This window comes from Anomaloglossus baeobatrachus, chromosome 2 (assembly GCF_048569485.1).
Source record: "Anomaloglossus baeobatrachus isolate aAnoBae1 chromosome 2, aAnoBae1.hap1, whole genome shotgun sequence".
Lineage (NCBI taxonomy): Eukaryota > Metazoa > Chordata > Amphibia > Anura > Aromobatidae > Anomaloglossus > Anomaloglossus baeobatrachus.
In genome coordinates this window covers 10,178,787-10,192,346 of record NC_134354.1, presented here as the reverse complement: position 1 = coordinate 10,192,346, position 13,560 = coordinate 10,178,787, and the positions used below count along the sequence as shown (strand labels likewise).

The window sequence follows — 13,560 nt, the reverse complement described above, 5'->3', positions numbered from 1 at the left end:
CTAGGCTTAGAGGCGGCCTTTTAAGCAGCTAGACAGGAAGTAGGGCAACAGAACAGTAAACTCCATGTTAACCGAGGGCAAGCTCATTCAAAAGAGAACTGGAAAACCTGGAAACCTGACAACGTCCCTTAGAGCCAAATGGGTTCAACGGATTGCTTTTCTCATAGTGAATCTTTGTAATTTGTGGACCATCTATAACTAATAGCTGGTAAGGGTGATAAGTATTTAGTAAGAATGGGATCAAGTTTGAGCAATGACCAATGACAAAGAAGAACCTCACGCACCTCACGCCTTCTAGAGTTGTAAGTGCTAATAAAGTGTACCTTGTCCTGATATTCTGCCCATTGTCTGGTTCCGAAAAGTGCTTTTTTTTATATTAGTTATTTTGCTCTCCATTATGCAGGCCCAATAGAAAACTTAGAATAGCCTCTTTCTCTAAACCTTTTACGTAAGTCAATGCTGTTTCTTTGTAATGACTGTTCATCAGAACACATCCTTAGAAACTGACCTATCGGAATGCCTCTGGAAGCATAAAGTAGAGTGTTTGCTGAATTGGGTTTAAGGAAGACGTCCGGGTGTATTAAGCCAGTATCCTCCACATTCAATTTGATTTCCAAAAATTCCATGCTGGTTCTTCAAGCAGAATAGGTGAGATGTATATTAATTATTCAGATGGTCAATGAAGCATCAGAGGTCCTTGATAGAACCATTCCAGATGCAAAGGACATCATCGATGTACCTCCCCCGGAATTGGAATTTCTCTACAAGTGGTATTGGTTCTGTGGAAAAGATCTTACGTTCCCACAATCCCAAGAAAAGATTTACATATGAGGGCACACATGACGCCCCCATAGCGGTCCCCTAGAGTTGAAGGTAAGAATATTGTTAAAGAGAAAAAAATTATGTGTCAATATAAATTCCAAAAGGACTAGAATCAGAATATTGAACTCCCCATCAGATCTTGACATTGTGAGAAATTCTTTTACAGCTTCCAGGTCATCCTGGTGTCTGATTGAAGCTATGAGAGATTAAATGTCACATGTTACCATTAGCATGTCTTCCTCTACATGGAAACTATCAAGTTTTCATAATATATCATTCATATCTTTAATATAGGAGGGTAGGCTTTCAACAATGGGGTCAAAGGATATAATCAATTAATTTACAGAGTGGCTCACATATGTTGTTAATACTTGATATAATTGGTCGACCCGTGGACAAGATACATTTTTGTTGATTTTTGGTAGCATGTAAAATGTGGTTACTGTAGGATATTTCACAAGGAGACATTGCATTTGTTTTTTGGTAATGATACTGGATTCTTCAGCGTTTGCCAGGAATGTTCTCAACTGCAATAATAGGAAGAGAGTGGGGTATATGTCAATTTGCGATAACAATTGGTCTCCCGCAATTATCCCAAAGCTTATTTCTCATAGAGTAGGTTAGGCCAGATAACAACATTGCCGCCATTGTTTGAGGGCTTAACGACAATGTCATTTCTGTCTGTGGGCTGTTGAAAGCCATTCAATAGTACAATTATGTGTAGGGATTGATGTTGGAATTTTCTTTAAATCTTCACTGATCACTTTTACAAACATATGAATGTCTCAACCAATAGGATTGGTACAATCAGGAGATGAAGTGCGGCGGTGTAAATCAGCACGGATTCAAGGAAAAACTTTCTGTGATGTGTTGCCCAAGTACGATGCCTATGGCAGTGACCGGTGGCGGGGTGGCGGACGAGCCATTAAAGGTGCAAGTGAGTGTCGCACCCCCACCGGGGCGGAACACATGCACAACACTGGAGTGAGAAAGGAAAGCGGAGCAATGTCGGCCATCACCTGGCTCCACCTTAACAGGCATACACAGGCATACAGTTTATCTATCCCCTGCACCCTGCGGGCAAACAGCTGATCCATCCTCTGCCCTCAGTGAAGCAGCTGATCCATTCTCTGCAGTCACAGACAAACAACTAATAACTCTCTGTTCTGCATTTACTATCCACGCTCGCTATCCCGGGTAAGTGACAAGAGCACAATCTCTCTTTTTCTTTGTTCTCTAGCTCACATAGAGATTATTCTGTGCATTATGACACTATGCTACTCCTAATTTAATTTCAGCATTTTATATCCACAGGACACGCTCCCATCCGTCCACAGAGACAGGGCACCAGGAATAAGCTCTCTCAGGTATCTTAGCATTGCATGGCATATTTTTCTGCATCCCTATAATGGTGATCCATACAAGTTTTTAATACTATTTGCTTCCCCTGCTTTTATTAATGCAGCAGTCTCCACCACACTACACCTTACCAGGAACCCCTTGTATGTAGCCTGCAGTATTTCCCGCTATCTCCCCCAACAGGCAAGGTCGGCTGTCCCCCAAGTCTAACACACCATTTCATTTTTAAGTTCTTTTTAAAATATAACTAATCCTTTATTGTTTATTTTATAAACGCTTATCTATTCACTTTTTTCTCCATTATTGACACCCCCCTGTCTTACAGATCAGGAAGGGATCCATCTAGTCCCCATTTTGGGGAAAATTCTTCTACATAGCTCCCTTGTAACTCTCCCAGGTACGTCACCTTCACAAACATTTAGATAGACATTTACTTATGACATATTTCTTTACCTCCGTGAGTGATTGCTGTGAGTTAGAGTTTTAGGTCCTCCCTGTCTATTTGTGTGGGGATTTATAACTTCAGTCCATGCCCCCTCCCGAGGTTGAGGGCTGGTTGTATTAGACCAGGGCTTCTCAGCATTTAGGGTTACGCCGGTGGTCCACACCTCACCACCATCAGGTGTACCTCTGGGATAAGGGACAGTTAGGCGCTCCCCTAGCCTTAGGGCCAGTTTAGGGGTCCCAATTCCCAGTCACTTTCTTACTATTGTAGCATTATATTTAGCCCATTTGAACCTCCCCATGGATCCCATAGCTTCCCTTGCTAGGTTCAGCTACAGGTTGAGTCTGCTACCTCGGTTTCTGACAGAGTACTCCGCCCTAAGACCTGGCTGTGTTCATAACCATTGTAGCAGGAGTCTATCTGCCCATACATTGAGGTTTGTAGTCCAAATAGTGGCATTTTGCCCAGATACGGATGTTTTTAACTTAGATAGTGGCATTTAAGTTAGGTTCCCGGAATACAGAGATATACCTTGCCGTTGGTGTCCGGGCTTACATGCATTGGCCAATACATAAACTAAATATGCCATATTTTCCCTTGTACTTTTTTGGCTTTTTCAGAGTGCAACTGTATGCATTTATAATTATTGCTACCTCGGTGCAGTCTTGGTTGATTGCCAGAGCACCTGAACCTAAACTGCCTCTTCTGGAGCAGTTCGTTGGGGATCACAGTCAGTTTGTCTTCTTCCGAGAGGCATGTTAGTGGTATTTCCACTTGTGTCCTCTTCTTTCTGGATGTGAGACACAGCACGTGAGTATTGTGGTCTCACTTCTGAGTGGTGACCCACAATCATGGACATTTTCTTTGCCTTCTAATTCTCCTACGTTTGGGTCTGCAGACATTTTTTTTCTGCTCTCGTTCTCATCTACGACGATCCTGACAAGGTGTCGTTTGCCAAGTCCAGGATCCGTTCGCTTCAACTAGGGAGTTAGCTGACTAAAACTGAAATTCGGTGTTGGTCAGTAGACACACAGTGGAGCGACACTGCTCTCAAAAGCCAGTTTATTCAAGCCGTTTCTGAGAAGATAAGGGAGACCTTATGTATGAGACTCCGACCTCTCTGGAGTGTGTCATGGTGTTAGTAATCCGAATAGGATGCCGGTTCTGTTAGAGGTCTCATAACACCAAATCTATCTTGGAGGAGGCAGTAGCACCTGTGTCACCTCCGGATGCCTTGTCCAAGCCCATGCAGCTCAGTGGGAAGTCTCAGGCAAGGAAAGAGTCCCCTATTCCTAAGAGAGGAAATGCAAGTTCTTTCTGCACTTGACCCTTGAGAGGTTGCCTGTCGGAAAATTGTTAGACCCAATGGGATAGGGGCATTGCAACCTGGGCCTATGAATCTCCTCCACCATGGTATCTCAGTGCCTTTTACATGCCATGGTAAAACTAAGGGGCCAGAGGTTTCTATTAAGGTGTTTTTTGATAGTGGTTCTGGGGCCAATACTATTGATTAACAGTTTGCTCGCTCCTCTGGGTTCAGGCTTGTGAATTCCCCAGTCCTATATGGACTTGTCACCTCTCTCCCAAGGGGTCTAAAAGAAGTGTGTACAGGGATTGGATCTACGCATTGGGGTTCTCCATTCTGAGTGTATTACTTGCCAGGTGGTCAAGGACCTAGCTGCACAAATAGTGTTAGGATTCGCATGGTTCACGTTACACAAAAACGGTAGTGTACTGGAAGACCCAGGACATTGTTCAGTGGAGCTCTTACTGTACAAAACACTGTCTGGGGACCTGTGTCTCCACCTTCACCTCTGTTTTACCTGAGCCCTTGTCAGAGTTTAGTGATGTGTTCTCAGAGAAGGGTAATCGGGAGCTGTCGCCTCGCCGACCTTATGACTGCACCATAAAGTTGATGCCTGGGGCCAAGCAGCATGAGTGCAGACTCTATAATCTGGCCGTTCTGAGAGACAAGCTCTCAGGGAGTAAATAGCTGGGAGTTTGTCCAATGGCCACATTAGGCCATCTTCATCCCCAGTAGCGACTGGATATTTCTTTGTAAAAAAGAAACATAGTGGACTACGTCCATGCCTGGATTTTTGGCAGCTTAACCAGATTGCGGTTCATGATCCATATCCTATGCCTCTGATTCCAGACCTATTTAACCAGATTGCCGATTCAATGTGGTTCTTCAAACTTGACCTCAGGGGGTCTATAGTCTTAACAGGGTCCTTCAGGTAAATGTTTCGAAAACAGCATTTAATGCACCTGAGGGTCATTTTAAAATCTGGTAATGCCATTTGGTTTAACTAACACACCTGTAGTATTTCAACATTTTGACAATGATGTAGTCACTCACCTGTTGGGAAAATTTGTTATCATATAAGTGGACAACATCCTCATTTATTCTCTAGACCGCAGGTCACACATGAAACATGTTATACAGGTATTGTAGATACTTAGGCTAAACAAGCTGTATACTAAGCTTGAGAAATGTGTATTCGCTGTTCAGGAACTGCTGTTTTTGGGTTACAACATTTCCGCCCCTGGGTTTTGGATGGATCCCTCCAAGGTGCAGGCTATTCTAAAATGTAACTGTCCTGAAAATCTTAAAGAGCTGCAAAGGGTCTTGGGGTTTGCCAATTATTACAGAGAGGGTTGTTGGGTTCATCACCTGGGAGACTTGGGTGTGCTTTCAGTCCTAAGAAGTTATCACCAGCCAAATGTAATTGTGACATAGGTAATGGGGAATTACTCACAATCAAATTGGTAGTTGAGGAAATGGCGACACTTTTTGGAGGAAGCTATTCATCCTGTCACTGTTATTATGGACCATAAATATCTCCTGTATCTGGAATCAGCAAAGCATCTTTCTCCGAGACAAGCTCGGTGGTCTTTGTTCTTTAACAGGTTTAATTTTCTTATTACCGATCATACTGGTTCAAAAATACTAAGGCAGTTGCGTTTTCCAGGAGTTTTCCAGGTGGAGAACCATGTGAGGAACCAGAGTTTATCCTGCAGAAAAGTGTGGTGGTGTTGGCACTTAGTACAGAGGTTGAGTCTGAGATTGCTGAAGTCCAGGATGAAGTACTATCGGGGGTTCCTGCCAACAAGTCATTTGTTCTCCTGAACCTTGACCTTAAGGTTTTGGGGGAGCATTATAATTCTGTCTTGGCTGGTCCCCCAGAGGTGAAGGACACACTGGATCTCCTGTTGCGATGTTTTTGGTGGCTCAATATCTGGATTTATGTGGTCTCCTATATGTCCGCTTACACCACCTGTGTGCTGTTGAAGCCATCACACTATTTGTGTGCAGAATTATCACTCCAGTCCCGGCCGCCTCCCAGGTTGAGGGTGGAGAGGTATAAGACCAGGGCTTCTCATAGGGTCACGATGTCGGTCCAGACCTCACTACCATCAGTCGTACCTCTGAGATAAGGAACAGTTAAGGGCTCCCCTAGCCTGAGGGCCAGTTTAGGACCCAGTCACTTCATTACTATGGTGACACATCCCTTGGCAACACTTTTGTTGCCACCTGCTGGTCTGCAGTGGTGTTACATAGCAATAATGTACATCTGACAGAATAACACCAGGCATTAAATCAAAGCATATATTATTCCACAGACCCCTATGAATGCAGAAACTTTTGTTATGGCTCCTTCTAGGTCATAACATACCCCCTTGAAGAAGAACCAAGTCACCCTCAGCTTACCTAAGAGATCTCAGCTAAATAGATAATGGGGCGATCTCCGGTAACCATCCAGGTGTGTGATGATGTACAACTGAGAACGCCTCTGTCCTATTGTAGTGTCACTTTGGGATATTCCAGTTACTAGTGTTCCATATCCTCAGTTGGGTTCTCAAGGCTATGCTTCATGCTGCATGTAGCTCCCATGTATGCTTAGTGCCACAGACTCATACCCAATTCCCTGACTAGGCTCTGAATAAAGTGTATTTTACTTCCTACAAATACTAGTATTTTATGGCAAAGACTAGTCTAGTGGTTTCCTATCTTTGAGCTCTTAAGAATACAAGGAGCGTGGGGGCTTGGTTATCCCAACCACTTAACTGGTTGAACCAATCTACTAATCTAATTTTATAAGTGTGTCATGATACATTTATACCCTCAAGCCCAACAAGGCCTGTAAATACTCTGAACACTTTATAACCTTGATACCTTCTAGTGTATATTCGTGCCTGCTTGTGACCTAGTGTATAGCTTTCACTGGTGCTCAACATGTTGCCCACAACACATCATCTGCTGACTCCAGCTCCATTTAAGAAGACCTTTAGTTAAGAGTATATGCAACATAAGTACATTTCCTAGGATTCTAGCCACACGGGGAAGTAAAACCACTACATGTTGATCCTCACAGGTATCTGTCTGAGTCCTTTCTCGGGACATAGGGCTTCAAACATCACACAACTGTAAGTTAAGGTACTTATTGTTGAAGAAATGACTCTAGACTTTGGGTCTAAGCTTTGGAGGAAGAAGAACTTCCTTCCACTCTTGAGACAAACAATAACTGTCCAACTAAGAGAGAAGTTGACCCTTGTTCTCCCTTTGAGACCTTCACAGAGTATCCTGAGAATTCTCCACCAGAATTGGACTTCTTGCAGTTACAGAGTCTTTAAGCAAAGCAATCTGGAGAGACAATGTCCTCAATCAGCCTATGGCTGAGAGGCACTAATTAGTTAACGCATCCTTCCACTAGGAAAAATGCCTGGGGAATGCCTTTAGTTAGCCAATATTGTCAAGTCTCGTGTGCATGTCCCATTACCTACCTGAGTCCGCTTTCCTATGCCTGTCTGACCCAGCCGTCCTGTCTGCCTCAACCCTCCCGGCTGCACCCACCTCCACTAGAGACTGTACCCATCTGCACCTGTGTCTGTCCCTGCGTTCCCAGCCCTGGGGGTCAGCTGCCACAGTCCTGGACACTGCGCTTTGAGTAGCATCAGGCGTCCACCGCGGTGGTCGCTTAATTAAGCCCCTCCCATTTAAGGATAAGCCCGATTCCCCCTGTGGTCCAATTGGTCTACTTCTACTACTGCTTGCCCCAACACTGGCGATCATTACAGTTATACATGAGGGCAGTGAAACTGAATGAAAACAACAGCAATCAGTGATAAAGACATCTGCGTCCTGATGATTTTCTACATATTGTGTAACTTTTCCTTTTCCAAATTTTTTCCTTCTTATTTACATTTTTGGACCTGGGCCCAAAATGCCTATATCGTCTCTGAAGGTGTCATTGTTTCCCAGAACCAGATAACGAGAGCTGGGAACTAATTATAGTCTCATTAATAAAAGCTGCATGAATAATGTGGATGTTCCCCCTTATCAGTCATGTACGTGCCGTGTGCCTACCTGTCCTGGCTACCACACCTGAGACGCCCAGGTATAGGCAGCTTCAACCACTGCGCTGAGAGGGGGGCTTCATAGATTAATACAGATAGGAATATATGTTCAGCCAGGTCAATTATCTGGGTGGTTCTCGCCCTGGATAGATAAAGGTGTCGGCCCTTTCTAGGTGCCGTCTTCAGAGCTCGCACTCAGGATGGCTGCATCTGGTGGATTTGGTGAAGAACAGCCGGCTGATGAAGGAACACAAGCTGCCTGTGACAAGGTGAGAACCATCACGGCTTATTATCAGCGTCTTCTAAATTAAAGGGAGACTATCATGTGAAAAAATGCTATTAATCTGCAGACATGGGGTTAATCTGCAAAGTAATAGCATTCTGAACCTGCCCAGTGCCGGCACATAGAGCCCCGCTGCCGGGAGGAAAAGTACTGTGTTACTCCTGGCAGCATTTGTCTTCCAGCCAGCAGAGTGGAGCCAGCGCAGGCTCTGTCACCGCTCTGTATACAGTGAGCAGTAGCTGTAACCGTGTCCCCTGCACTGACTGACAGCTGCTCAGCAATAGACCTGGCCGTCAGTCAGGGTGAGGGGCGCTTACAGGATATCAGCCACTCGCCTATCGTGGACTGGTGCCAGGTAGATTAAGGGCTTTTATATGAGCGCTGATAACAATGGATGTGACACTATGGCGGGCTTTGCATGTTGCGACATCGCAAGCCGATGCTGCGATGTCGCACGCGATAGTCCCCGCCCCCTTCGCAGGTACGATATTGTGTGATAGCTGGCGTAGCGAAAATTATCGCTACGCCAGCTTCACATGCAGTCACCTGCCCTGCCACCGTCGCTCTGGCCAGCGACCCGCCTCCTTCCTAAGGGGGCGGGTCGTGCGGCGTCACAGCGACGTCACACGGCAGGCGGCCAATAGCGGCGGAGGGGCGGAAATGAGCAGGATGTAAACATCCTGCCCACCTCCGTCCTTCCGCATAGCTGCTGGCGGCAGGTAAGGAGATGTTCCTCGCTCCTGCGGCTTCATACACAGCGATGTGTGCTGCCGCAGGAACGAGGAACAACATCGTACCTGTCGCGGCATCGGCATTATGGAAATGTCGGTGAATGCAACGATGATACGATAACGACGTTTTTGCGCTCGTTCATCGTATCATCTAGCATTTACACAGTACGATGTCGAAAGTGACGCCGGATGTGCGTCACTTTCGATTTGACCCCACCGACATCGCACGTGCTATGTCGCAACGTGCAAAGCCGCCCTAAGATGGGGAGTAATTCACATAAGACCAATGTGAAAGTAGCATTTTTCTATCTTGTCATTCCACATAGCATTAATTCCTATAAAGCAGCTGAAGGGATAATAAACGACCTGACAGCAGCGTGGAATGTGTTGAGGGGCGCTGTTTTAAAAATGGCATCACTTTTGGAGGTATCCCAATATATAGGTCTCTCAAATCACTTCCAAACTGAATAGATTCGTAAATATATAAGTTTTGAAAATTTCAATGAATAATGACTGCTACAATCTCCTACATCCCAACACAATAAAGGATCATTGTATAGGTGATGGGGGGGCGGGTGTAAATGTTATATATTAACTATTTTGTGAGCTGAGACTATCTGGATTAAAGGGACATTTCTTAAAATATAATGTGTTGCGAAAAAACAATCTTAAAATCATTGGGACATTTTGAAACATTATTTAATTGCTACATAAAGTGACACGTCAGATTTGACACATTTCCCTCCCGCTCTCCTCATTCAGCGCCACATCACATTAAAGTTGTTTACAACTTCCTAAAATTTTTGGAAACCAACAAAACTTTGGGGATTTGATTTGCATGCGTTCAGCAAAATGGAAGCTAAGACCGGCAGGGACAGGGGAGGGGTGAGCGAGAGTGATATGTCATTGCTTAACCCCTTCTCAGAATGTGGGTGATTTGATGAGTGGTCAGATCGGCTCCTCTGCACTGTCACGTTCCCGTTCTCTCCGCTCCTCCACACTCCTGATCTTCAGCCCTTCTCAGGAGGACACATCCAGCCTCGGGCGTCGTTCACACATCACATTCTGGACATGTGCTCACATAGAAACTATTAAAGGTTTTTTCTTTTGGCTTTTTTTGCCGTTAGGTAAAAGCTGAGTTTATACAACGATCTGGGTATAATGCCACAAAGTTCAAGGCTTTGCTTTACATATATCAAATTGTGGCTGCAACAATCTACGTAGTGAAGGTGAGTGATCTACAAAGCAGGGGCCTGGCGGGCAATGTGATCCTGGTGGGCCGGCGGTGGAGGGATCGTGCAGGACGATAAGTACCCACTAGAGGGCGCTATGCAATAATAGAATAATCCAATCACTCAACATTCAGACACGTGGGGTCACACACTGATCACATTATGGGTTGTCAGGACACATACAGACACGTGGGGTCATACACTGATCACATTATGGGATGTCAGGATACATACAGACACGTGGAGTCACACACTTATCACATTATGGGATGTCAGGATACATACAGACACGTGGGGTCACACACTGATCACATTATGGGATGTCAGGATACATACAGACACGTGGGGTCACACACTGATCACATTATGGGATGTCAGGATACATACAGACACGTGGGGTCACACACTGATCACATTATGGGTTTTCAGGACACATACAGACACATGGAGTCACACACTGATCACATTATGGGATGTCAGGATACATACAGACACGTGGGGTCATACACTGATCATATTATGGGATGTCAGGACACATACAGACACGTGGAGTCACACGCTGGTCACATTATGGGATGTCAGGACACATACAGACACGTGGGGTCACACACTGATCACATTATGGGATTTCAGGATATATACAGACATGTGGGGTCACACAGTGATCACATTATGGGATGTCAGGATACATACAGACACGTGGGGTCACACACTGATCACATTATGGGATGTCAGGATACATACAGACACATGGGGTCACACACTGATCACATTATGGGATGTCAGGATACATACAGACACGTGGGGTCACACACTGATCACATTATGGGATGTCAGGATACATACAGACACGTGGGGTCACACACTGATCACATTATGGGATGTCAGGATATATACAGACATGTGGGGTCACTCACTGATCACATTATGGGATGTCAGGATACATACAGACTTGTGGGGTCATACACACTGATCACATTATGGGATGTCAGGATACATACAGACACGTGGAGTCACACACTGATCACATTATGGGATGTCAGGATACATACAGACACGTGGGGTCACACACTGATCACATTATGGGATGTCAGGATACATACAGACACATGGGGTCACACACTGATCACATTATGGGATGTCAGGATACATACAGACATGTGTGGTCATATATTGGTCACATTCTGGGGTACAGTCCTGGTTTTCGGGGTGATTTATATCTGTGCTCTCAGTTGGCTGATGATTTTGGTTATCATTCACTGCTGGTGATAACCAATTTAACAATTTACATCAGGAAGGACTTTCCGTTTTCTGCTCATTGATGTCCGGTGTGATTGTGCTCCCTATATACGGTATATTTAGCAGTGTAATTGCTTCGGTCCGTGCACCGAGCTCCGCTCCCCATGTAATGTGTCCGTCTGTCTCTCCGCAGGTCGATATTGGAGGTCAGTGCTGTCATTTGAAAATATTTGTACCTCCGTCTCATACTGGAGAAGAACCAGCGCTCTTGGGCTGGCAATGCGGGAAAACGGAGACACAAGCCATCACTTATTTTTAAAAGATGTATCCGATGCTGAATATAACTGCCGTTCGACCAGAAATCCAGAATAATAAATACATCTTCTCCTTTCTCGGCTGAGTCTGTATTTGTGACGTAATGATAAAGATGAAGGTAGCAGAGCCGATATATAACACTGAAAAACAGGAGCATTAACCCTTTCCTAGCGCAGGCGATTTCGACCTTCATCTGACTTGTGTCACTTTATGACAGGGGTTGGGAACTTTTTTTCTGCCAAGAGACTTTTGGATATTTATATAATTTGCGGTCATACAAATTTCATACAAAATTATCAACTAAAAAAATGATACTGTTATATTTGGTGAAATATTTAATGCACTCCCCCTAATGTGATGGATGGAGCTGCTTCTTTTTGGTGAGGTGTGTGATGTATGATGGGATTGATGATGTTGCTGCATGGAACTGCTTCTCCGGGTTCGGGTCGGTCGGTCTGGAGCGCATCGGACTCTTTGAGATCAGTTTTGTAATGAGCTCGCTGCTGTAAGTTGTTCCGAATACAGAGGCAAATTTCTTCATATCTCCTCAAAGTGGGAAATTTACCTCTACTTATGTAATATGTACAGGTCTAACATAGTGGGAGGTCTGCTATATATACAGCACATAGGAGACATTGAGACTGCTGTATATAAAGCGCATAAGAGACACTGAGGCTGCTGTGTGTACATCACATAGGAGACACTGAGACTGCTGTATATACATCACATAGGAGGCACAGAGATTGCTGTATATACATCACATAGGAGACACTGAGACTGTCGTGTATACATCAAATAGGAGACACAGAGACTACTGTATATACATCACATAGACACTGAGACTGTTGTGTATACATCACATAGGAGACACAGACTGCTGTATATACATCTCATAGCAGATACTGAGACTGTCGTGTATACATCACATAGAAGATGCCAAGACTGCTGTATATACATCACATAGGAGACACCAAGAGCACTTTATATACATCACATATGAGACAATGAATGTATATACATTGCATAGAAGACATGAGACTGTTGTATATACATCACATAGGAGATACCAAGACTGCTTTATATGCATCATATAGGAGACACTGTGACTACTGTATATACATCACATCGGAGATACAAGACTGTTGTATGTATATCACTCAGGAGACACAGAGCCTGCTGTGTATACATCACATAGGAGACACCAAGACTGCTTTACATACATCACATAGGAGACACTCAAACTGCTGTATATACATATCATAGAAAATATTGAGACTGCTGTATATAAAGCACATAGATGACACAGAGACTGCTGGATATACATCACATAGGAGACTGTTATGATCCGGAACCATGGAAGACCACCACAAATCATTGGTAAAAGGTGACAAGAGCATTGGCAACTAATCTGGCCGCCATCCCCTCACTAACCATCACAACTAGAAGTAGCCGAGGGGTAAACTAACATCCTGTGCACCGCGAACCCAGCTGGAGAACTAGCTATCCTAAAGGAAGGAAAGATGAATAACTCTCTGCCTCAGAAAATAGACAAGAATAGCAAGCCCCCCACATTCAAAGACTGCGGTGATATAGGAAAAACACAATACACAGATAGATGACAGGATTAGCAAAAGGTGAAGCCCCCACTGACTAAAATAGGAAAGGACAGGAAAGGGGCTGATGGTGGCCAGAGAAAAACCCTGCAAAATTCCAAATTCCTGATAGTACAAAAAGGCCCTCAGATCGCACGATCTGAACTCCGTCCTATACCAGGTG

At 44.5% G+C, this 13,560-nt stretch overlaps 1 protein-coding gene across 4 annotated transcripts; it reads left to right on the top strand.

Annotated features, from left to right (window-relative positions):
• The first annotated feature begins 1,926 nt into the window (after positions 1-1,926).
• Positions 1,927-11,860, top strand: LOC142280999 (cystatin-A-like). Of its 4 annotated transcripts, XM_075332809.1 has the most exons (5): positions 1,927-2,019; positions 2,137-2,189; positions 8,158-8,253; positions 10,126-10,227; positions 11,663-11,860. In XM_075332809.1, the coding sequence occupies exons 3-5, from the start codon at positions 8,185-8,187 to the stop codon at positions 11,786-11,788; spliced, it is 297 nt and encodes a 98-aa protein (XP_075188924.1). In that variant the 5' UTR covers positions 1,927-2,019; positions 2,137-2,189; positions 8,158-8,184; the 3' UTR covers positions 11,789-11,860. The 4 variants fall into 4 exon arrangements, with proteins under 4 accessions (XP_075188924.1, XP_075188928.1, XP_075188927.1 ...); XM_075332813.1 differs by lacking the exons at positions 1,927-2,019; positions 2,137-2,189 and adding an exon at positions 2,523-2,578; XM_075332812.1 differs by lacking the exons at positions 1,927-2,019; positions 2,137-2,189 and adding an exon at positions 7,944-8,025.
• The last annotated feature ends 1,700 nt before the right edge of the window (positions 11,861-13,560 follow it).